At 46.8% G+C, this 26188-nt stretch overlaps 1 protein-coding gene across 4 annotated transcripts; it reads right to left on the reverse strand.

Annotated features, from left to right (window-relative positions):
* Positions 1–1411: 1411 nt before the first annotated feature.
* On the reverse strand, positions 1412–26188 carry LOC103653697 (DNA mismatch repair protein PMS1). Of its 4 annotated transcripts, none has more exons than XR_004857820.1 (12): positions 25849–26188; positions 25407–25730; positions 23887–25278; positions 11626–11876; positions 11405–11531; positions 10624–10692; positions 10456–10533; positions 10216–10281; positions 7056–7159; positions 6796–6977; positions 1891–1990; positions 1412–1777 (listed from the first exon to the last, which is right to left on the reverse strand). XR_004857820.1 is itself a non-coding variant. In XM_008680525.3 (12 exons), exons 1-12 carry the CDS (start codon positions 26089–26091, stop codon positions 1758–1760), a joined length of 2952 nt encoding a protein of 983 aa, XP_008678747.1. In that variant the 5' UTR covers positions 26092–26188; the 3' UTR covers positions 1412–1757. The 4 variants fall into 4 exon arrangements, 3 of the variants coding, with proteins under 3 accessions (XP_008678747.1, XP_020408196.1, XP_008678748.1); XM_008680525.3 differs by having other exon boundaries at positions 10460–10533; XM_020552607.3 differs by lacking the exon at positions 23887–25278 and having other exon boundaries at positions 10460–10533; positions 25849–26183.

The raw sequence follows: 26188 nt of genomic DNA on the forward strand, positions 1-26188 counted from the left end.
TAACACTCTTGATTGTTGTGAAATATGAGAACAAGTCAGCTGGCCGACGTGAAGATGCCTCTGAGAAACACTGTTACCCAACATCAGGCTTGCTGGCGAACTCTCGGTCTCGGATGTCACTTACATGGAAGAAGGCCATGAGTACACTATATACCTCCATGACCCTCCCTTCCCCAATGAGCATGATCTGATTCTTTGGTATCCACTTAGGATGGTTAACCAGGGCCTTGGTGCAATTGGGGATCCCCGCAAGCCGCCTGAGCAACCGCAATGGGCGCTGAAAGTCACCGAGGACCGAAACCTTATCGACACTCTACCTATGGAGCTCGTACAACTCCCACATGGCCGACTCGATGGAGTCATAATCCGCGCCGCCTAAGAACTCGTCAATGAAGGCCGACGGCGGCTGCGCCCCCGGGGGCAGGGGTGGGGTCGAGCGGGTCGACTGCCTCATCGAGGAGGAATACAAGGAGGTCGGAGGCGGGGTGTTGCACGCCGGGCGGGGTGGGGAAGGTTTCGGTGTTCCAGGTGACGATGCGCGCGTAGGAGAGGATGAGGGCCCGGATGTTCGTGATGGAGGCCGTGAGGCGCGCCTAGAGAGCGGTGTCGCGGATGGTGGAGATCTTACGCGCTTCGGCGGCGGCGCGGCGGAAGGCGGAGACGAGGTAGGCGAAGGGGGTCGGGGACTCGATGGGCGGGTCTGGGAGCGAGAGGCGGTCGATGAGGAGGCGCTCGGCTTCCTCGGCATATGAACTCGTCGGCCGCCAGGATGGAGCAAGGCCCTGTGGTGTCTTATACCCGAGCAGAACCCGACCACCTATTTACGTGATTCAGGCAAATCACAACGAACCTGCGCCGTTTTATGTGCCCAGCATCTAGATGGATTCGACGAGGAGAGGAAACAACCGACATCATTGGCCCACCAGACCAAGGTACCGTTTGGTTCAAATATTTGTAACGTAATGAGTAAATGATAACGTTAAATCATGTTTGTTTTAGTCCAACCGTAATCAGATACCATACTAAAAATTGATACCGGACTATTCAAACTTGTTACCGCCCGTAATCGAGTGTAAACCATTACCATTACCCTTTACGTTACATTTCGTGAACCAAACAGCACCTATGTTAATTTAGGGTTTAAATGATGTGATATATAAAATTATGAGTATTGTTAGTCTTTTTTTAAATTAATATGAAATTAACTAGCAATTGATTATATTGTTATATATACACATGTATACTATTTTTTGTTGTGGCTCGCGAGCTAAACGAGCCAGCTCGAACTCGCAAACGAGCCGAGCTGGTTCTCTGGCTCGGTTGCTTAACAAGTCGAGCCGAACTAGCTCGTTTCCTTAACGAGCCAGCTCGGGCTCGATATCCACCCCTACACGTATGGCCGTCGTGCCCATTTTCAGCGAAATTAGTGATCCGACCGACATGCATTTGTTTGGTTCGCCTTACATCACATAGCTGGAGCTCGTCAATTAACAAGCTTCTATTTGCCAAAACAGAACACCATACATCCCTGGAGACTGGACATAAATATCACCACAGGTATTCCTTCTGACAAAAAACAAACAAACAAATGGACCTTGCATGCGGGGGCGGCGCGACGTGCGTACGCCGTAATTTACAAGCGGGGGCGGGGCACATATGCACTTCTTGTATTCTTCAACATAAAGCGGAAGAGCATAGAAACATCCTTCCGTTGAGCGTAGGCCCCCCACGCGCGGCAGGCCGGCAGCCAACAGGGCCTAGCGTTTAAACGCGATATCTGTTCCAGCATTGGAAAGAGACTTAGCATGCAACAATAGACACGTGCTCGTACCGAGTCCTGGCTAGAGAAAGGCGCAGAGATGGCGCGTGTGAGTTTAATTAATCCCTTACCTTTCGCCTTCATAGTACGCAGGTCAGCTAGGTGCCGCATTGTTGGCCTCCCGTGTGGGCAGTTCCAAGGGGACCTCAATCCAGCCATGTTTTTAAGTATCTGAGAGTGCACAACAGCAAAAGTATAAAAATAAAGGGAGGGGAGGCACGTCACTATGTAGTTTTAGAGAAATGATTATTTTTCAGGGTTTGTTTGGGAGTAAAAGGATTGAGGGGACTAAGGGCATGTTTGATTCGTGGCTAACTGTGTCACACTTTGACTAAGGTTAGTCGTCCGAATTGAAGAACTAACCTTAGACAGAAAAGTTAGACAAAGTGTGACAACTTAGTCATCAAACCAAACATGCCCTATAATTCTCTTACTATTCAATTCAATTGAATAGTAAGGAGGATTTTAGCCCCTCTCAAACCTATTACTACCAAACAAGCTATCAATAGGGATGGAAGCATAATAACATACATCCATATAGGAGGACCTTTTAGAGTAGATATATTTATACCACTATACAACCCACTAGTTTAAATTTTGTAAAACTCATCCAACTAAATCAACATTCATTAAATCCACCAAACAAATTGTACTCAGACTTAGGGGTATGGTCAGGGCTAGAGGGCTTAGGGGCATTTGGCCTTAAGACTAGCGGGGGCCTGTTGTTGTGTCATAGATAAGGGATGAGTGTGTTTCTATATTTGTGTTTTCGACCTCCGTAAGGAGTCGTTTGTACCCGGTCTGTTCTCAGACCTCTATCTATTTCTTAATATAAATTATGCGTAGCTCTCCTGCGTGTTTCGAGAAAAAAATTTGTACTCAGACTTAACACAACAACAAAACCAACGGATCAGATCGTCGGATAACCCTTCTCCCTTACTCAAATTCAATGGACAATATAATTTTAGATCACCCCCCACTCAAATCCCATGGACAATATAATTTTAGATCATCCCCCTTCCCCGCGCCGTTGGACCCCTCCGCTCCTCAGGATCATAGCGTTACCACGAGTTATATGCTAGTATTCATATAGATGAGCAAGAAGGTTGTTCGTAGGAAATGCTACATTAGTGTAGGGCAGTTTGCCATATAAAAGGCTGTTTCCAATAGAGCGTGTATATGACCATATAAAATGTTGTTTTTTTTTATTTTAGACTGCCCCATTACAGACGCTAATCCACATTGCCTGGTATCTCCGTTGAGCTACACGGTGCTACAAGATACAATTCAGAATGAGCCGTGTGGAGGAATTTGGGCTACAGAAGCTTACTCGGTAGGGCCAGAGCCATAAACAACCGTGGAAAGAACCGAATCCCCTCCGAATTGGGAAGAGCGGAAAAGAAACAGCCTTCAACCGGTGGTGTGGCTCTACTCTCTGTACAAGGAGGAAGGGTCGGCATTCTGGACACTGGCCTTCTGCGCAATCCACGGGAGAGGAAGCCGGTGCACCGAGTCCTTTACGAGCATCTGAGAAATCAAGTTCCTTTGCGGCAGGTGAAATGAATATGGTTGCACTTCAGGTCGGCTTTTACCTATCCTTCTGTAAGTTGTGAGTGCTCCTTAGCTTCAAAAGGTGTGAACCCCATACGGGAATTCATATCACAGAATACCCAAGGTCCATATCTCAACATGGTGATCATGTTCTGTCTTCTCAACCATTTCAGGCTTGTTCGGTTAGGAATGGATTGAGGTGTATTGGAGGGAATTAAATCTCTTTTTAGTAAAAATTGAATAGAAAGGGATTCAATCCCCTCTGGTTTGGGTGAAACCGAACATGCCCTCAGGTGGCAGGCAATCTCGAGTTTAGCACATAGTCCATCTTCTGTTGAAGGTGTGGACGGACCGGCCAAAGTCAGCGATTTTGATCCCGCCCTGAGCTCCAACCAAAAGATTTTCTGGTTCAGTGTCCTGATGGACAACATGTTCCTCATGAAGGAAGATTAGAGCTCTGCCCAGTGATGAGATCGGCGTTTCTGAACGCCTCTCTACAGTTCACCTGTTCGACACCAAAAAGAGAAGGGCGGACGGTCCGGCCCTGGGCCGGACGGTCCGCGCCTGTGGGCCGGACGGTCCGCGCGTGCGCAGAACAGATTAGGGTTCCGAGTTTTGTGCTACGGTTGTTAGCTAAATTCACGAGATTCGCTCGGAAATTAGTTTGTAAAGGGTCCAGCCCCCCTCCTCTATAAATAGAGAGGTATACGGCCGATTGGTAATAATCAATCGAATCAATACAACTTCTATTTCGCATTTATTTCCTGTACAATTAGGAGTAGTTCTAGTTTAGCCTCTCGATCCCCAAATTCTCCGCCTCTCCTCGACTCTACGTCGATTAGAGGAGTCTAGGTCGGCCTGCCCGAGCCTAGACACCACCTAGGATCTCTCCTCCCCGACGGGGTCCCTCCCGGGAGCGAGATCCAGGCGCCGCCGGCGATCTTCCGCCGCCCCTGCGCACGTGCGGACTGTCCGGCCATCAGGCAGGGAACCTTAGCTCCTGCGCCAGGTCGCGGACCGTCCGGCCCTGTGCCGTGGACCGTCCGCGCTTGACCAGAGAGCACTGCCGCTTCACGCCAGGTCGCGGACCGTCCGCACCTGACCAGAGAGCACCGCCGCTGGTTCTTTTGAAGTGATTGGCGCCTTCAAAAAGGTGTCAACATACTTTTTGGCGACTCCGCTGGGGACAACACATATAGACCTATCAAATCGGCCCTCAATGGTCGGTTCAAAGGATAGCTCTGAAGTTTCCACCAGCAATATCATCACATCGACATGGGAAACCTTGCCGGCTGAAGAACAGGTCCTGTTCGAGGAGCTTCGAGGAGCGCCAGGAGCAGCTGATCCAAGAAGCAAAGGTGAAGTTCCTGGCCGACTTCAAAGTGGACAGGAACAACAAAGTCGTTCGGCAACGGGCGACAGATCCGACTTCGCTCCGACCTACTACGATTATCCCCAATGTAAGTAACACCAACGAACTCCAATCTCTTAGAGCTTACATAGACGAACAGCGAGAATAGTTACAACGTATCGTAGGGGATATACAAAATGATCATAAAAGGCTAGTGCGTGTGCTTGATAAGTCTACTATGGCAAATCTTCCTTCGCACGAGGTTGAATTGAAGGAATACACACATAATTCATCGGCTACAGGTTGTCACGACCAGTCACAACCCCTTTATGGGATGCCTATGGACATGTACGTGACAACTCCATAGGCATCCCATAAAGGGGTTGTGACTGGTCGTGACAACCTGTAGCCGATGAATTATATGTGTATTCCTTCAATTCAACCTCGTGCGAAGGAAGATTTGCCATAGTAGACTTATCAAGCACACGCACTAGCCTTTTATGATCATTTTGTATATCCCCTACGATACGTTGTAACTGTTCTCGCTGTTCGTCTATGTAAGCTCTAAGAGATTGGAGTTCGTTGGTGTTACTTACATTGGGGTAATCGCAGTAGGTCGGAGCGAAGTCAGATCTGTCGCCCGTTGCCGAACGACTTTGTTGTTCCTGTCCACTTTGAAGTCGGCCAGGAACTTCACCTTTGCTTCTTGGATCAGCTGCTCCTGGCGCTCCTCGAACAGGACCTGTTCTTCAGCCGGCAAGGTTTCCCATGTCGGTGTGATGATATTGCTGGTGGAAACTTCAGAGCTATCCTTTGAACTGGCCATTGAGGGCCGATTTGATAGGTCTATATGTGTTGTCCCCAGCGGAGTCGCCAAAAAGTATGTTGACACCGTTTTGGAGGCGCCAATCACTTCAAAAGAACCAACGGCGGTGCTCTCTGGTCAGGCGCGGACGGTCCGCGGCACAGGGCCGGACGGTCCGCGACCTGGCGTGAGGCGGCGGTGCTCTCTGGTCAAGCGCGGACGGTCCACGGCACAGGGCCGGACGGTACGCGACCTGGCGCAGGAGCTAAGGTTCCCTGCCTGATGGCCGGACGGTCCGTGCCCTAGGGCCGGACGGTCCGCGCGTGCGCAGGGGCGGCGGAAGATCGCCGACGGCGCCTGGATCTCACTCCCAGGAGGGACCCCGTCGGGGAGGAGAGATCCTAGGTGGTGTCTAGGCTCGGGCAGGCCGACCTAGACTCCTCTAATCGACGCAGAGTCGAGGAGAGGCGGAGAATTTGGGGATCGAGAGGCTAAACTAGAACTACTCCTAATTGTACAGGAAATAAATGCGAAATAGAAGTTGTATTGATTCGATTGATTATTACAAATCGGCCGTATACCTCTCTATTTATAGAGGAGGGGGGCTGGACCTTTACAAACTAATTTCCGAGCGAATCCCGTGAATTTAGCTAACAACCGTAGCACAAAACTCGGAACCCTAATCTGTTCTGCGCACGCGCGGACCGTCCGGCCCAGGGCCGGACCGTCCGCCCTTCTCTTTTTGGTGTCGAACATCACCCTTGGCAGCATGGATTGGATAAAATTCAAGTCTGGTCATAGGATAGAAGTACCCGTACAGGCGAAGAATATTGGGGTGCCGAAGATAACTCTGAATCTCCACTTCGCATCACAGCTGATGCTCCACCTGAGATTGTTTAAGCTGCCTCTTGAAAAGAACTCTCAAAGCCACAATCTGACTACTTATTTATCTGACCAGATAAACATGGCCAAACTTGCCCCTCCCAAGAGGTTTCCTAACCTTGAAACCAGACATTACATATCGCTTCTCTTCGCATGAGCTTGAAGCCTTGTCCTTGCTGCCATGCAACTCGGTGGCAATCATCATGGCTGGAGGAGCGGTTTGGGGGGAGAGGAGGTGGGCGTAGGGACGGGGAACACGAAGCAGCGAGGCAAGGCAAAGTTTTGAGTTATAGGAGTACATATGAACTCTAAAGAGAGAGAAATGACATTTAAAGTTTAATAAAGACAATAGAAATACCATCAGAAGCTAATTGAATTTGTAATTACCTTCTTCATCTCAGCTTTTGTTAGTGGATCGCCTATCATAGTAGACATTCGGCAAGCCCTAGAAGCCAACATAGCACGAACCCTCGAAGGGCAAACAGAGTCGGCTGTATCCAGCTTGTAGCTACTGATTATTGAACAGTCTCCTTGACTATCGGCAAGCATGGAGATCAACTCCTTTACATCTAAATCAAGGTAAGTCAGGATAGGACCATGTTTGACATGCGCAAAAACAAAATTTCTGATGTGAAAATAACTAATACCTTGAACACCAAATGTAATATTTTTGCTGAAAGGTACAGCTTTCAGAAGATAATGGTTACCGGGAGAAGCATGCAAATCTTCTGCCAAAACGAAACCATTTTTTCTGAAAAGTTGAGAAAATGGAAGAATGGACGTTAGGCAACAAGATCTGTTGTTAGTGAAATATACAACACATTTCTCAGTATTAGCTATAAGATGCCTACAGAGGACAAAAGATATTGCAAAATTCAAGATGACCAAGTTGGCACAAAGTTGGGGATTATGTCAGGAACAAATTTGATAATTTCAATATTAAGTATAGGCAGCAAAACATTTCTGGAAGAAAAACACAAGGACATGATCGATGAATAACAAGAGTAATATTAATTATACTGTGTATTTGTTTTGTAAGCAAATAGAGAACAATAAAATAAGTACAGATAACAAACTATACATGTTAAGATGGATGTGCTAATTGCGCTCATTAACAATACAAGCATCAATGGTATGTGCAGCCCCTCCTCCCACAAGGTAACAGTCAGTGGATCTCTGTTTACACTAATGATACGGTTCTTTTTTTCGCGAACAAACATGGACTTGGAATTTAATCAAGAAGATCCTTAAGTTTTTGGTGAAGCGTCAAGTTTAGACACCAATACCAGAAAGTGTTCCATGAACCCCATCCAATGCCGAGAACATGATATGGCCGGTGCAAGCTTCCTTCCCTTGCAAGGTTCAGAAATTTCCTCTAAATATATATTGTACTGCAACTGTCAATCATAAAAGTACCCACAGCTAAATTCTATGCAACCATTGATAAGATTGCTGACAAACTGCCTGGGTAGTAGAAGGCAGCCATGGTACACCTGGCAGGGAGGGCTACCCTTGTCCATTCAGTGCTTATATCCATACATACTTATCAGCTCTTTGTCTTGGAGTTCTGGGTTATTAGGGCAATTGATAAGACCATGAGAGCCTTCATGTGGAAAGCACACAAAAAGGTTAATGGAGGCCATTGCCTTGTTGCGAGGTTCAGGGTCAGAAGGCCAATTGATCTTGGAGGATTGGGTATTCTTTACTTGGTTTGCTACGCTGGGCACTGAAAGCTATGGCTAAAAAAAGGACTCAACCGTGAAAGGGCCTCTAGCCTAGTGGCTAAGGGTTTCCGAGTAGCACCTCCAAGTCCTGGGTTCGATCCCCCTCGAGGGCGAATTTTCAGGCTTGGTTAAAAAATCCCCTCGTTGTGTCCCATCCGCTCTCGGGTTACGATCATAGTTGTTAAAGCGGTAAGGCGACATACCCCTTTTAAACTTTTAAGTGGTAAAGCGTAAGGCGAGGCGACGCCTTAAATATACTTAAAAATAGGAAAATATTGATATTTGAGAAAGTATTTAGGACAAAAATAATAATAAAGAAGAGAAAAGGATAAAGGAAAGAAAAATACTAGCCCAACCAGCCTACAATTCAGCCCAACTAGCCCATGAAGATTAGGTTAAGCCCACTTCCTTTGTCCCCCTCTCCCCAGCCGACTCCCTCTCCCAGCGCGATGGCGCCGGCACAGGAGGGAGAACCGAGTTTTTTTTAAAAAAGAAGACTCAACCTGAGCGTCCATGGGCTAATCTTGATTTCTACATACAGCCTCACTCACTTGAATGTTCTCTTGGTCATTTCAATTGTCAGAAATGGTTGCAGGATATTCTTTTTGGCGTGACAAATGGTTTGCATGGGATAATGCCTGTCAGTTGAAGTGAAAAACATGCAGGAGGCACTAACTGATGGTACTTGAATCCACAGGACACTAGAGGTGATCTGTCAATAGAGGCTTTGCTGGAATCCTTCAGTTATGGGAGATTTTATCTGTGGTTAATCTCTCTGCTGGAGTTGAATGAGGATCAGCACATTTGGTCACCAACGTCCCCATCTTCAGAGAGAGAGAGAGATAGAGATCACTTGTTCTTTGATTTTGAACCGTGGAAAGAAATTTGGAAAACCTGGGGTCCACCTTGCTGCAGGTTTTTCATTTGGTTGGCCTCACTAAATCGTTGCTGGTCCACAGATCATTTGGCTCGTCAAGGTTTTAACCACCATGAAAAATGCCCATGTGACCAGGAGGAAGAAACTATTACAACATTTGCTCACCGCATGTGTGTTCTCAAGACATGTGTGGCTAGTTGTGTTGTCCTTGATTGGTCAGCCGCAGAACACATCAGGGCCAAATGATATGGTCTTTACTGAATGCTGGCGCTAAGCTAGGCAGCAAGTGGTTAAGGGAATGCCACAAGGGCCTCAACCCTATAGTTGTGTTAGTCACTTAGTTTATTGGTGGATTTAGAAACATAGGAATGACTGTTTCTGAGGGGGCTCACCTAGCATTAATGTTAGAGATGAGGCCCGTTTATGGGGTATGGTTAGGGCCAAAGGTCTCAGGGGCATTTGGCCACAGGAGTTGGGTAAGTGCCATTGGTTGTAGTGTTTATTCTTTCTTGATGACCCTTCTGGAAGCTACCCTATTGGGCTTGCATGATTCTTCTAATACTCTCTTTCTTAATATAATGATGCACATATCTCGTGCACTTTTGAAAAAAAACTATACATGAACAACATGAGTTGTGAGTTATGGGCAAATATTACAAGACAAACTACAAAACAATAAATGTGCTGTTGCTTCAACAAACAAATGTACTTTTTTCCTTTTTATAGATGTAATCTAACAAACATCTAGTTACATATTCAATTGAATATCTTCATAAAACACATATTTATAAAAAAAAAAAAAACTCGGCCGATAGGGGAAAGACCACCCCCATGGTATTATATTAAGAAGAAATTCAATCGGAGCCCCGACCGAGAAAGATCACGAAAGCTGGTCCCCCGTGCAACATGAGGGTTCGCCCCTATAGGTCAAATCTTTACTTGCGCTTTGAGCCCTCCCAGCCCCTACACGAGGATCCCCCCATAGGTCAGTCCATCTTGTGTGCACACGACCAGGGGAACCAGCGAGTTACCTTTTTTAACCTCAGCCTGCTCCCACTGGGATTCGAACTCAGGACCTAAGGAGTGCTACTCATACCCACCTAACCAACTCGGCTAGAGGCCTTTCGCAAAACACATATTTATCACTAATTTGTTTGACCCTAGAGTTAACAGCAGTCAAATCGAAGCAGTAAGACAATCCAATACCTGATGGTGCTCATGTTCATAGAAACAATTACTTCTTCCTCTGGTGATAGATCAAGTCTCAGTGGCCTGCATTTCAATATACCCACAAAGTGAGGCATATGGCAATTTTGGCTAATGGCATGGAAAAATATTTTGTCAACATTTATGAATGCGTAGTTGCATACTTGGAAGCAATCAAAACACACAAAGTTTAGAGTTCAATGCATAGAAATAGCAGGCAAAAATAATGGGTTTGCTTACTTACTCGAGAAGAGGCTGTACGTTTAAAATTGTAGACTGCGAAAGGCACTCAAAGTTGTACTTCTCATCAGAAGCATGCTAACAACAAAAACAAAACTTCAATTGATGCACCTTGCAAGTTCCAATTCATGTATCACAGCATCCAGCTAAAAAACTACATTAAGATACCTGATCTACAATAAACAGATCCTGGCCAAGCTTTCCAATGATAAAACCAAGATTAAATTGTCCAACAACCTAAAAGACGAAATAGTTAGTTCTCCAAAAGTATCATATAAATTCCATACAACCAATAATTTAAAAAAAATGAATATGCATAAAGCAAATAAAGATGAGAGGAGGATGGATAATTATGTGTACTAAACTCTGTTCTTAAGGCGTCGCCTAGGCGTCCGGGCGGTGGTCTAACGCCTAGGCGCCTTGCCCGCCTACCTCGCCTAGGCGTCCAGGCGGTGCTCCAACGCCTTGGACCGCCTTACCGCTTTAAAAACCATGTACTAAATGGTCCCCGATGGGGATATATGCAGTATATGAAACTCACCAAACCCTAAACCAGAGCAACGACTATTTTACACTTAAACAGTTAAGCTACTTTCCAAGTATCCTAGAATTTGGCAATACTGCTCAGTGCTCACTTAAACAGTAAAGCCATGAAATGATTGACAGCTGTCAGTGTGTCCAAATTTGACACAGAAAAGAAAAGATCAATGAGTAGAAAGCCCTTCCATCAATGTACCCCAATGGCCCAACATATCCTGACAGTATAATTTGAGGAGCCACCTGGAGTAAGTTTACTAGCATCATGGGTGGTGGGGTTAGCCAACCTAAGCTTCCTCCTACAAAATCATTGGAAGGGACATATATCCCTTTCAACCTCATTTAATAGCAAAAAACTAACATGGAACATTAAAAAAAGGAGCAGCAATATTAGAAAATATATATCAAGCACCTCCATTTCTCGAAAATCATGTTTACTGAAAAGCCTGTCCAACTCATTGGTGGCTGCAGCTAATGAGTTTGATTTTGCCTCGTCAGCTAAGGGTACAGTGATGTCCAGTGTTGCAGCTTTATAGCACCTGCATTAAAGAAAGTGAAGCTATGCATCACAGAAATAGTAACACAAGCCCTCATGATAACAGAAGTCGTTTGTGATAATAGCAAGAATGTTACCTTGTTGTTTTCTCGAGACAATATGATTTATTTATATGAGATATCATAAAACAATTCTTTCTTCTTCTCCTAAGCTCGGCAACCGTAAATTGAATAATGGGATATTGTACAGATGCATAACATACTGCAGCACCATCACCATAATCCTGAGCATCAGGCAAAGGACTATCAGCCAATGCATTCTGATGTCGTGATTCTGAATATTTGTTGGGAGCACCAGAAGCTGAATGGCATCGACCACACTGTTGATCCTGCAAGGATTCGGCAGTCAATCTTATGAAGTGATAAAAGATCCATTTAGAGGAGCTGTCTTAGGCGTTAATGGTGGTGTGAGTTTGTAAAACTGTTGTTTCTGTTTTGGGGTTCCCCCCTTTTTTCTTCTTAATATAAAAATACGCAGACCTCCTGCGTATTCAAGGAAAAAAAAGTGATAAAAGACAAAAAAAACTACGAGTTAGGTTCATACTGGATCATAAAATAGGTAATATTTTCTTTGGAAAGGTCGTAAAGATGTCAAGGGAGGACACTGTCTGATTGCCTGGGGGCGGGTGTGCAGACCCCTTCATTTGGGAGGTTTGGGAATTTCTAGCTTGAAGGAATTATGTTGGGCACTTCATATGAGATGGTTGTGGCTACATAAAACTGATCCAAGCAGGCCTTGGGCAAACCTTCCTATACAGGTCCCTAAAAAGGCAAGGTCTTTCTTCTCCACTGTTTTGGTTTCAGAAGTGAGAAATGGAGCACACACTCTGTTCTAGACGACAAATAAATGGCTCTTGCGTCAGAATGTGAGCAATCTGGCTCCTAGGTTATTTGCCATCATTCCTAAAAGGATTGCTAATAAGAGAACTGTCCTCGAGGCCCTAACCAACAGAAAATGGGTTTCTGATATAAAAGGTGCTTTGTCTGTTGGGGCCTTTGTGGACTACCTGAACCTTTGGGAGCTTCCAGGAATAGTGTTGTAACCTAAAGTGGAAGATAAACATGTATTCAATATAGCACAGATGGCAAATATTCGGCTAAGTCTGCTTATGAAGGTCTTTTTGCTAGTTCAACATTTTTTGGTTACTACCATATGGTTTGGATGGCACCTCCTGAGTGTCGGTTTTTCCTTTGGCTAGCTGCATACAAGAGATGTTGGACTGCTAACAGGCTTGCTAAGAGAGGTTTGGATCACCCAGCTAGTTCTCTCTTATGTGATCAGAAAGCTGAAACTCTTGACCATATTCTTGTCTCTTGTGTGTTCACAAGAGTGTTCTAGTTTAACCCCCTGAAACCTTTTGGTTTTGAAAGACTGGCTCCTCAACAAGGGCTTTCATCCTTCATGATTTGGTGGGAGCAAATCTCAGGAACGGTCACTGGCCTACCTGGAAAGGGCGTCAACTCCCTTGTTGCCTTGGGGGCTTGGACAATTTGGAAACTCCGAAATTTTTGATGGTTGTACTCCTAGTTTGGCTTTGTCCCTTAGGTTAGCTAGGGAGGAGAAACAGTTTTGGGAAGTGGCTGGGGCTAAAGGTCTTTCATACCTTGCTTCCCTCCTTTCTGAAGACTAGATGTTGTTCCTTAGGTGTGTTTTGATGGATGTTTTCAGTTTTCTGTGTTTTTGGCCTCCTTAAGGAGACCTTTGTATCAGGTCTCTTTGACCTTTTGTTTATTCTCTTCTTAATATAATGAGGCGCAGTTCTGCTGCATTTTCGAGAGAGAAAAAAGTTACTTTTCCAGAAGCAATTTCTATTATTTGCATAACCAGAACCCATAAATGAGTTACAAAATACCAAAATTAGATTGATGGTGCCTAATTTACAAACAAGAAAATCACCACGAACACTAAATTAGATCTCTTGCCGCTTGTTGATAAAGTTGCTGATAAACTTCCAGGATGGAAAGCCAATCTTCTCAGCCGGGCTGGTCGTCTTGTCATGGTTAAGACAGTGCTGTCTTCTGTCCCTATCTATCTTATGCTTGCATTAGAACTCCCTAAATGGGTTTTTAAGGCAATCGATAAGAGGAGACGAGGCTTTCTTTGGAAGGGGCAAGGTGATGCAAATGGAGGTAACTGTCTCGTGTCCTGGGAAGCTGTCCAGCGACCTCTCAAGTATGGTGGTCTGGGTATTCTCAACCTGGAGATGTTTGGTTGGGCCTTACGTGCCAGGTGGCTTTGGTTACAGAAGACTGACGCATCAAGGCCATGGGCTGGTCTCCCTATCCGAGTGCACCGTAATGCAAAGGCCCTCGTTGATGTGGCTATTACCTCAGTGGTAGGCAGTGGTGAATCTGTGAAGTTCTGGTCTGATCGTTGGCTCCTTGGTAAAACTGTGGCTGAACACTATCCAACCCTTATCCAGGTGATTTCTAGAAGGGCTTTAAAGCGAAGAACAGTACCCGAGGGGCTCACAAATCGTCAATGGGTGTCAGATATCCGGGGAGGATTGTCTGTAACGGTCCTAGTGGAGTATCTGCAGCTATGGAACTTGGTTGATGGGGTAGTTCTGCAACCTGACATCGCAGACCAACACATATGGCGCCTCTCTGCTAATGGTACTTATTGTAGCAAATCGGCCTATGATGCTCTCTTTGTTGGCTCTATCCATTTTGGCCCTTGGCGACGTGTCTGGAAGACCTGGGCCCCTTAAGATGCAAATTCTTTGTATGGTTGGCAATCAAAAACAGGGTTTGGACAGCTGATCGACTGGCAAAAAGAGGTCTGCCCCATCCAGTTGTTTGCCCTCTGTGTGATCAGGCTGAGGAAACCATCCAGCATATTCTTGTCTCCTGCGTGTTCGCTCGGCAGATATGGACGTCCATACTACACAATTTAGGTCTCCTAGCAATTGTTCCTCAGCTTGGATGCACTCGTTTCTCAAATTGGTGGTGCCAAAGTATCAAGAAAGTGGAGAAGAGTCTAAGAAAAGGTCTTAACTCCTTAATCATTTTGGTCGCTTGGGAGATTTGGAAGCACCGTAATGCTTGTGTTTTTGAGGGGGTTGTGCCCTGCACCCAGCGAGTTCAGAGTGCTGTGATTGAGGAGGGCAGTGTTTGGCTGGTGCATCAGCTCTGCAGGACCTCCTGCTGCGCCAGCTTCCTAGGGGACCCTAGCAGTTTTCCTGCTGGTGGTCGTTTTTTGGTCGGGTTGTTGCTATGTGTGTGTGTGGTGCGTAGTGTTAATGTCAGGGGGGTCTCGGCCTAGGGGCCTTTGTATTTAGGGGTTGACAAGTCTTGTTTCTCCTATGTTCTTTTTTTTCTTCTTAATATAATGACACGCAGCTCTCCTGCGTTTGTTCAAAAAAAAAGACCAGCAGGCAATGCATTGAATAAGAGTGTCAAGAATAACAGGTAAGCAAGTAACATAAGAACAGGAACACATATAATGTCATGTGGGGCCGGCAGTACAGCCGGCGCCAAAGACGCCAAGAAGAGGCCAACACAGGTGGCCAGGGCGCCAAGGGACAGGAGGTGACCGAAGGGCCAGAAGTTTGAAAGTATAGATCATTATGGGGTGTGAACATGAGACTAGCAGGAAGTTTGAAAGTCTAGACCATTATGTGGTCTGAACATGAGTCTTGGAGACTAACAGCCAGCAGGCTCTATCTCCACTATATATGTAAGCAGTATGCAAGGAGAAATCAAGAAAGAAGTATTATCTAAACCTCTCACCTGTTCAAGCCTTCAATCTCATCCCCCTTGCTTCGGTGACCAGGTAACAAGCCCTGGCACCACCTCTACCCATCTACGAACTATGTAGTCAGGGACCTCCCAGCTTAGGGGCCGAGGCCCTTGACAACTTGGTATCTAGATCTCGGCGATCCTCTTCCACCTCTGACCACCACTCCACTTCTAGCACTCCATCTCCAAGTTCATCATCAGCGACACCCATGGCTAATCCCACCAACGCCGACCTAGCCAATCTCATCATGTAGCTAACCACCAGCCTGACCACCCTCCAGGCTGAAGTGGGGGAGCTGCGCCGTGAGCATGGTACCATTCCGTCGGGCTCGAGGTTCACTGAACATCAAGGTGAACGACCTCCGTGTTCTCAGAAGTTGGATTTCCCGAAATTTGATGGCAAGTCTGATCCGCTGGCCTTCCTCAACTGGTGTGAATCCTATTTTCATCAACAGCGGATTGCCGCCGAGGAACAGGCCTGGATGGCTTCATACAATCTAGAAGGCGGCGCCCAGATGTGGTACATCCAGATCCAGAACGAGGAAGGAACGTCGTCCTGGCGCCAATTTTCAGAACTCCTCAACCTTCGTTTTGGGCTGCCCATCCGCTCCAACCCTCTCGGCGAGCTCATGGCCTGCAAACGGACCGGGACTGTCGCTGAGTACCAGGATCGTTTTGAGGCCTTACTGCCCCGTGTCGGCGCGCTCACGGAGGCCCAGAAGGTGCAGGCGTTCACCGCAGGTCTTCAACCGTCGCTCAGCCTCGACGTTGAGATGCATAATCCTCAGTCTCTCGTCATCGCCATGAGCATGGCCCGCAAAATGGAGTTGCGTGAGCAGTACATCGCGCAGGTTGCACAAACGCCGGCGAACCCTCGCTTGGGCGGTCGGGGCCTTCTGTCAGGACCCGCCCCACCGCTGGCTCTACTCGCACCACCAATTCGTTCTTCCCCACCAGCAACTGATGGTCGGCCGATTCGCCGTTTGTCCCAGTCAGAGATGGAAGAACGTCGTCGGCTGGGGCTATGCTTCAACTGCAACGAAAAATTTGCGCGCGGCCACAATCGTGTCTGCCAACGCATCTTTCTCCTGGACTTGGCAGACGATGATGAAGAGGCGGCTACTGATGATGAGCCGCACCAATCTCCACTCATCTCTCTGCTCGCCATGGCTGGAGTCCGGACTCGGGAGACGATGCAGGTGCATATCCAGTTGGGCGGCAACCACCTCCTTGCCCTGCTGGATTCAGGGTCTACCCATAATTTCGTTTCTTCGGAAAAACAACAGGTCGTACCTCGCTCAAATTGAATCCGCGCGGCAACATGAATGTCACGATGGCAAATGGTGAGAAGGTCCTCTGTCCAGGCGTCTACCGAAATGTCCCTTTCACCATTGACGGTGAATCCTTCACCACAAATTTCTTCGCGCTGCCTCTCGCCGGGTATGATGTGGTCCTCGGGACAGAATGGTTGGCCTCTCTTGGACCCATCCTCTGGGATTTCAGTGCACTCACCATGTCGTTCTGGCATCACGACCATCGTGTTTGCTGGACCGGCGTAGCCGGATCGCGGGCACCATCAGTTCGGGTGTGCAGCTCTGATGACCTTTTTCCAGCCTTATTGGAGGAATTCACGCCGGTGTTCGCTGAGCCTTCAGGTATGCCACCACCGCGCCATCGCGATCATTGCATCAACCTTCTGCCAGGTTCGGCACCGGTGGCTGTGCGGCTATATCGCTATCCAGCAGCCCACAAAGATGAATTAGAGCGTCAGTGTGCCACCATGTTGAGCCAAGGGATTATTCAGCATAGCTCATCAGCATTCTCTTCACTAGCTCTCCTTGTGAAGAAGGCAGATGGATCATGGCGCTTCTGTATTGATTACCGGGCGCTGAATGCCATTACCGTCAAAGATGCTTATCCAATTCCAGTGGTTGACGAGCTTCTTGATGAACTGCACGGTGCTCGGTATTTCACCAAGCTAGATTTGCGCTCAGGATATCATCAAGTCTGCATGCGTCCGGGTGATGTGGAGAAAACGGCTTTCAGAACGCATGACGACCTCTATGAATTTCTCGTCATGCCCTTCGGCCTCTGTAATGCCCTAGCAACATTTCAGGCTCTAATGAATGACATTCTGCGACCATTTCTGCGCCGTTTCGTCTTGTTTTTCTTTGACGATATCCTGATCTACAGCAGCTCCATCACTGAGCACTTGCGTCATCTCCGTACAGTGCTCACTGTTCTTCATCAACACCAACTATTAAGAAGTCCAAATGTGATTTTGGTGTCCCATCCATCTCCTACCTCGGGCATATTATTCGGCCGATGGGGTGGCCATGGATCCAGAGAAGGTCCGTGTCGTGACTGATTGGCCTCAACCACGCTCGGCTCGAGCCATCCGCGGATTTCTGGGGCTTGCGGGTTATTACCGCAAATTCATCAAGAATTTTGGCACCATTGCTGCACCTCTGACCGCATTGCTCAAGGAGGGATTTATCTGGACGAACGTCGCTAGCTCTGCCTTTGAAGAACTGAAGACTGCCATCACTACAACACCAATTTTGGCTATGCCAGACTTTCGCCAACCCTTCGTGGTGGAGTGCGATGCCTCCACGCATGGTTTTGGCGCAGTTCTGATCCAGGACAGTCACCCCGTGGCTTTTTTCAGTCGGCCGACAGCACCCAGACATTTATCCCTCGCGACATATGAAAGGGAACTCATCGGCTTGGTGCTTGCCATCCGACATTGGAGGCCATATCTATGGGGACGTCGATTTATGGTGCGGACCGATCATTTCAGCCTGAAGTTCTTGTTAGATCAAAGGCTGGCCACAATACTGCAACATCACTGGGTGGGAAAGTTACTGGGGTTTGATTTTTCCGTGGAATACAAAACCGGCAGCAGCAATACAGTGGCTGACGCTCTATCACGGCGTGACACCGAGGATAGTGCTATTTTGGCTATTTTTGGGCCCAGATTTGAGTTCATCGACCGACTTCGTCTAGCATATGATGAGGAACCCGCACTGGTCGCCCTCAAGGAGGAAATTGTCAGCGATCTTCGCATGACTCCCTGGTCTCTCATCGACAGTATGGTGGCTTTCTAGGGACGCCTCTACATTCCGCCAGACGCCCCCTTGCTGCAAGAACTCATCACTGCCATACATGAAGATGGTCATGAGGGGGTCCAGCGCACCCTCCATCATGGTTATTAAAACGTCGTTTAAACGACGTTTAAGCATCGTTTAAACGCTAAAACGCGTTTAGCAGTTAGAACGTCCAAACGTTTTACAGATACTGCGTAGAACGTCCGTTCTGGACGTTTCAACGGCGTTTAAACGTCGGAAAGCACGTTCTGGACGTTTAATACGTTTTAGGGACGTTCTATGCGCATACCGTTCGTGGGCCTTAATGGGCCTGCGCCCAGCCGCTCAACGCCATCGCGCCCGGCCACCTGCGCCCAGCCGCCAGAGGACATCGCGCCCAGCCGCCAGACGACCAGACGCATCGCGCCCAGCCGCCAGACGCCGTCGCGCCCAGAGCCGCCAGCCGCCAGAGCCAGGTACGCCGCCGACCCCTCCTCCCTCCTCCCTCTTCCCTACACCTACAGGCTCCAACCCGGCAGAGCCGCCAGAGCCAGGTGCGCCATTGCTCCTGGTCCCGGGCTCCAGGCGCCATTGCTCCTCGTTGCTCCAGGTCCCGGTTCCCAGACCCAGTCCCAGTGCAGTGCGCCATACCCAGTCCTACTGCAGCGCCATACCCAGTGTTCCAGTGGCAATACCCAGTGTTCCAGTGGCCAGTGCAGTGCAGTGAAGCAGCCACCGGCAGTGCGTAGTGAGCCAATGCTCCAGCTACTGTGTGACTGTGTGTTGCAAGCTAAATGTATAATATATTAATATCATTCTACTGTGTGTTGTAGGCTAAAGTGTGGCAGTGAATTTCAATTTCAATGGCAACAAATAGCGAGGCTAATGACTCCTATGACCCACTCAAAGATCAGTCACGAAGGCCAAAGTCAAATGATCCAGGATGGAAATATGCATACTATGTTGAGGCGGGAAAGCGAGAGCTGATTCAATGTGCTTTGTGCCCCAAACAAATAAAAGGAGGTATCAAGAGGGTGAAACAACATCTAGCTGGTGGCTATGGAGACATTGTCAAGTGTCCTAACACTACTAGAGAGATTGCTAAAGAGATGAATGAAGCTTTGAATAATGGGAAGCGGGCTAGGCCGTTGTACCTAGATGACGATGTAATGGAAGATGAAGCAGAACAAGAAGATGATGTCCAAGTTATGGGAAGCAGGTCAATGTCAGCATCATCCAAGGCTTCCTCGTGTACTGTGCCAAGTTCTGGAACAGCTGCCAAAAGAAACAAAGCAATTTTCCAATTGAAGCCCCACCCAATTGCAGCTCCAAAGAAGTCCATTGCATCTATGATTCGACGTACACCTCAAGAGGTTGTAGCAGAGAGACATGCAAAGGGACCTGCTCAAACTACCATAAGTGCTACCATGAAGCCTAAGGAAGAAAGAAATTCTGTTTGTTTGGAGATAGCCAAGTTTTTCTATGAGTGTGGTATACCATTCAATGCTGCGAACTCAAGGCAATTTGAGGTAGCTGTGGAGGCTATTGCTCAATATGGATCTGGGTTCAAGCCTCCTACTTTCCATGAGCTACGTGAGCCTTTACTTGCTAGGGCTGTCAAAGACATAGATGATGAGAGGAAGAAGCATGAGGATGCATGGAGCCAATATGGTTGCACACTCATGTCTGATGGTTGGACAGACAAAAGAGGTCGCCATTTGATCAATTTCCTTGTTAACAGCCCTCAAGGAACATTCTTTTTGGAGTCAGTTGATGCATCAAATGAGTCACACAGTGCAGTGATGCTTGCAGACTTGTTAGAAAAGAGAATTGAGGGGATTGGTAAGCAAAACGTTACTCAGATTGTCACTAATAATGGTGCTAATTATAAGGCAGCAGGTAAGATTTTGATGGAGAGGATTCCTACATTGTTCTGGACTCCTTGTGCGGCACATTGCTTGGACCTTATGTTGGAGGACATAGGAAAGCTGAAGGATTTTAAGAAGCCTATTGCTCGTGCTCGTCATGTAACCACTTTTATTTATAGACATGGGAGGATACTTAGTGAAATGAGGGTGCATACAAATGGGATGGATCTTGTGAGACCTGCTGCTACTAGATTTGCTACTGCCTTCCTTACCATGAAGAGTTTGCACAAGCACAAGAACTCATTGAAAGGTCTATTTTCAAGTGATGTTTTCACTCAATCCAAGGTATCCAAAACAGAGGCAGGTAAAAAAGCATATGACATCATTTTCTCTCAAGAATTTTGGAATTCAATTGAGGATTGTCTTAGAGCTTCTTTACCGCTTCTTGCCGTGCTGAGATTGGTTGATGGTGATGAGAAGCCAGCCATGGCTGAGGTTGCTGCAGCCATGACTATAGCAAAGAATAAGATTACCTCCTCGTTTTCTACTCAAAACAAGAAAGCATGTCTGAAACGTATCATGAGCATTGTGGATCGACGTTGGGCGAACCAAATGGATACCCCATTATATGGAGCAGCACTATATTTGAACCCTGGAAAATTCTACAATATCAAAGCAGGTGATGATGAAGGCTATGTTGGAGAGCTAAGGGGTTGCTTTAATGATGTGCTTGTCAAAATGGTGGTAGATGAGGATCTTAGAGAGAAGATTGATGCCCAAGTTGTTCTTTATGAGAACCAAAGAGAGGCATTTGCAAATCCAATGGCTATAAAAAATGCACAAACAAGGAATCCACGTAAGTATTCTAAAATTGATAGCCTCCCATTCATTTTCAGCACTAAACATATAATCTTTGTTCTTGCCATTTTAGTTGATTGGTGGCTTGCATATGGTGGTTGTACTATTGAACTATATAAGTTTGCAAGACGGATTGTTAGTCTTTGTGCTTCATCATCCGGTTGTGAGCGGAATTGGAGTACATTTGAATTTGTAAGTGAGCTAGTCAAATTATTCAATTTCGTTTCGCCACTACGTTTATCCTTAGTTCTTCATTGGTTAAATGGTTGCTTTTATTTGCACTTGTAGATGCATACCAAAAAGAGGAATAGGTTGGAGCACAAAAGGTTGAATGACTTGGTATATGTTTCATACAACAGAAAGATGGCTGATAGGTTTCAAAAAATACGTGAGGAAGGAAAAAACTTTGATCCTTTGATTTTAGAAGACTTTGATTGGGACAATGAATGGGTTGATCCATTAGCTAATTCTTCACATGTTAGCAATGCTCTTGGAGATGATTTCAATTTATCGTGGGACCAAGTTGATGAAGCTATTGGTGCATCTGCACATCTCAGAGGTCGTAATTTTCCTAGGAGAGCTGCTGGTGGGTGTGTGAGAAGGAATGAAGACCTTGAGGAAGAGGAGACTAATTTAGCAAATGAAGATGACGAGGATGAGGAATATATTCTTGATGATCTTGATGTGGAAGATGAAATTGAAGGAAGCAATAGTGGAAACGATGGTGATGATCAAGGCGTGGATGCTCATGGTCTTAATACTGATGAGTTCGATGATGGTTACTAATCATGCATGAAAGTTGTAACTTGTGTTGTGTGGTTGAACTTGTGTTGTTGAACTTGATCTGTTTCTTTTTATGCTAATGTTATTTGGTTTGTGAACTCAACTTATGTATGAACTTATTCTATATTTGAAATTCTATGTCAAGTCTGAAAAGACGTTTCAACGTCCGTTTAAACGTTTAAACGTTGAAAAGTTGGTTCATAACGTTTTAACGTTTTACCGTTTTAATAACCATGCCCTCCATCGCCTTCGCCGTGATTTTCACTCCCCTAATCTCCGTTCAGTGGTTTAGGCTTTCATCAGAAACTGCGCTACCTGCCAACGCTACAAGTCAGAACATCTCCATCCAGCCGGGCTTCTCCTCCCTCTTCCCGTGCCGTCGGCTGTATGGGCAGACATCGGGATGGATTTCGTGGAAGCTCTTCCAAAGGTGGGCGGCAAATTTGTTATCTTAACGGTCATGGATCGCTTCAGCAAGCATTGCCATTTCATACCATTGGGCCACCCTTACTCCGCGGAGTCTGTGGCCCAAGCCTTCTACACTGAGATCGTCAGATTGCATGGCATTCCTCAATCCATCGTTTCTGATCGGGACCCAGTGTTTACATCTCTGTTCTGGAAGGAGCTCATGCGATTGGCTGGCATCAAGTTGCATATGTCTTCAGCATTTCACCCACAGTCTGATGAGCAGACTGAAGCCGCCAACAAGGTCAGCATAATGTACCTAAGATGTTTCACATGTGATAGGTCGCGTCAATGGCTTCGTTGGTTACCTTGGGCGGAGTTTATCTATAACACCGCTTATCAAACCGCACTCAAGACCACACCGTTCAGGATCGTTTATGGTCGAGACCGTCCAACCATTCGGTCTTATGAACAGCGCGAGACACGAGTTGCTGCTGTCGCCAAGAGCATGACCGAGCGCGATGAATTTCTGGCAGATGCCCGCAGTCGCCTAGAACAGGCTCAGGTTGTCTACAAACGCTTCTACGACAAGAACCACCGCAACCTTCGTTTCACCGTTGGCGATTGGGTTTGGCTACGCCTTCACCATCGTACTCCAGCCTCCCTCCAGGGGGTCACCAATGGCAAGCTTCAGCCTCGCTTTTATGGGCCCTACTGCATCACCTCCGTCGTCAATACGGTTGCCTATCGCCTTGAACTTCCACCTCGGGCTCGCCTGCACGATGTTTTTCATGTTAGTCTCCTCAAAAGGTTTGTGGGCACACCACCCACGACGCCCCCGGCACTACCGTCCATTCACCATGAGGCGGCTCAGCCTACTCCAGAGCGCGCCTCCCACACAAGACTATCCCGTGGCGTTCGTCAAGTACTGATCCAGTGGCAAAGTGAACCGGCAGCTTCGGCTACTTGGGAGGATCTTGAAGATTTCCAGGAGCGCTACCCATCTTTCCAGCTCGAGGACGAGCTGCTCGTCAAAGGAGGCAGATGTGGGGGCGGCAGTACAGCCGGCGCCAAAGACGCCAAGAAGAGGCCAGCACAGGTGGCCAGGGCGCCAAGGGACAGGAGGTGACCGAAGGGCCAGAAGTTTGAAAGTCTAGATCATTATGGGGTGTGAACATGAGTCTAGCAGGAAGTTTGAAAGTCTAGACCATTATGTGGTCTGAACATGAGTCTTGGAGACTAACAGCCAGCAGGCTCTATCTCCTATATATATATATATATATATATATATATATATATATATATATATATATATATATATATATATATATATATATATATATATATATATATAAGCAGTATGCAAGGAGAAATCAAGAAAGAAGTATTATCTAAACCTCTCACCTGTTCTAGCCTTCAATCTCATCCCTCTTGCTTCGGTGACCAGGTAACAGCCCTGGCACCACCTCTACCCAGCTACGAACTACGTAGTCAGGGACCTCCCAGCTTAGGGGGCGAGGCCCTTGACATATAAGTTATTGGCAGATGTCCAAATATAACTCAAGAACAGTATATCTAACAACAAACAGTTTGCCTACCATATCAGATTCTGTAGTGTCAACATCACATGGACCTGTTACCCCTGCCCCAATGGTCACAATATTAGGTTGTTTAGAATGCTGTGGTGAAACATCTGTCCTCACAGATCCAAAATATTGTGAGGAGTGCTGTTTTAAAGAGTTTGTTTCCAGAGGTAAATTGAACTCAGGTGCTGAATTTGCTTCTAAACTTGTTCCTCTCGCTTGTTCTGAATTTGTCCTTCTTCTCAACACAGGGATTTCAGAAATAAGAGTGCAATTGTCATCATGCTTCTGCTTATTTGGTGATGGAAAATTGACTTCTAAACTTGTCCTCTTGTATAGTTCTGAGCATGTCCCACTTCTCAGCACTGGAGACTCAGAAATAATGCAATCATCCTCATGGTTCTGCTTGTTTGGTGTAACAAAGTTTGCTTCTAAACTTGATCTCCTCATATGTTCAGAGCATGTCTCTCTTCTCAGCACTGCAGCTTCAGAAATAAGAGTGCAATCATCTTCGTGTTTCCGCTTGTTTAGTGATACAAAGTTCAGGAGAGAAGACTGAACAGTACTTGAATGAGTTGGCTTTGCAGCAAGCCCAGTTCTAAAACAATTTCTACCCAATACCAAACTTCTTCCTTCTTTAGGCGATCTTTTTGGCTGGTCATATGCAAAGGATGGAAGCCAAGCAGATCTATCAGCCTGAGTGGTTGTGCCTCCTGACAGGGGGCTCGCATCTCTAGCCACTGAAGGCAATTTCTGGTTCTCTGGAGAAACCTGATCCTCATTGTCTGTTTCTTCATTGTCATCATTGTTGTAGTAAGATGGAACATTCACCATTACGATTGCATTTGTGTCTTCATTATGCCTATCAGTAACAGCATCCCCTTCCTTTTCAGGATCTTTGATGTGATTGACTGAGAAACTGCATTGTTGAGGGGAGTACAGGTTTTCAACAGTTTCCCGCAAAGATTGCAGAATCATGCTTTCAGATGAGAAGAAAACTTTTCTCTTATCAGGTGCAATATTCACATCATAGGATGTAGTTGGAATATGAAAATCTAGAATTACCACAGGATATTGTTTGGCATTTGAGCTTCTGTATAGCTCGTTGACAAGTTTTGTGACCTTTGGCATATCAATAGGTCTGCCATTCACATAGAAAAATTGTCTATCTCCTGAACTGCGACCAGTACCAGGTCCAGGTTTTGAAAGAAAGCCCTCTATCTGGCAGCCATCCGAGGTGGTAACACTGAAGGGCTCAAGACATTTAAAAGTGTTTGGACCAAATACAGTAATGATAGTGTCTTTCATCGAACTGCTTCCTTGAGTTCTAAGCACAACCATTTTAGAATTTTTTCCAACAGTATTAGTGCAGAGTAATCTGACCCCTTTGGCAATCAATGCATAAGCCTAACATAGGTAAGATGTAATAATCAGTAACATAACTGGGGGACAGCTACCTTAACCATTTGGCAAGCTCCTTAGGGTCAATTCAAACATGCCAAAAAGAACTTATAAACTGGAACATGAAAACTCACGTTCAGCAGCGAGATCACTTTCCCGTATTCCTTCCGAATGTTCCTGCTAAATTCCTTGCTCCGGACCGGCAAGGTGGAGAACAACTTTTCTACTGTCACCGTGGTTCCAACCTGCCGTGCGGTCTTCCTTTCACTAACCACCACGCCAGAGTGCTCAAACTCCAAATGCGTCCCAACTAGCTCATCCTTGCTCCTCGTCTCAACCGTCAGTTTCCCAAGCGCGCAGAGCGAGCTCAGAGCTTCGCCCCGGAACCCGAAGGTAACCAGGGATCCAAGGTCAGAGAAATCTGATATCTTGGACGTGTGGTGCTTAAGAGCAAGAGCCTATTAAAGTGCCAGCAACATGGTTAGCGAATAATAATTGGTGCTTGGTGGCAACGTCTACAACAGCAAAATGGGGGAAATTGGTGGATCCACGCATTGGAGCAGCTGCCGCCCTCACCCGGAAGTTGGAGGGAGATATACCGCATCCGTTGTCGGCGACCTTGAACCACTCCTCGCCGTAGGCCTTGAGGCTGACCTCGACGGAGGTAGCGCCAGCGTCGAGGCTGTTCTCGACGAGCTCCTTGACGGCGGAGGAAAGGTCGAAGATGACCTGGCCAGAGCAGATGCGGTGCACTACCGCCTTACTAATTGGCTTGATCGCCGGCGAGGATTCGCCGCGCCCCCCTCCTCCTCCCGCCATTCCGCGCCTAAACCCTACGCCTCCCGCCTCCGGTGGAGACTGGAGAAGAACCGTTTTCGGCGTCGCCCTCTTTTGTGAGTTTGAACTTTGAACCCGT

Source organism: Zea mays, chromosome 4 (assembly GCF_902167145.1).
Source record: "Zea mays cultivar B73 chromosome 4, Zm-B73-REFERENCE-NAM-5.0, whole genome shotgun sequence".
Lineage (NCBI taxonomy): Eukaryota > Viridiplantae > Streptophyta > Magnoliopsida > Poales > Poaceae > Zea > Zea mays.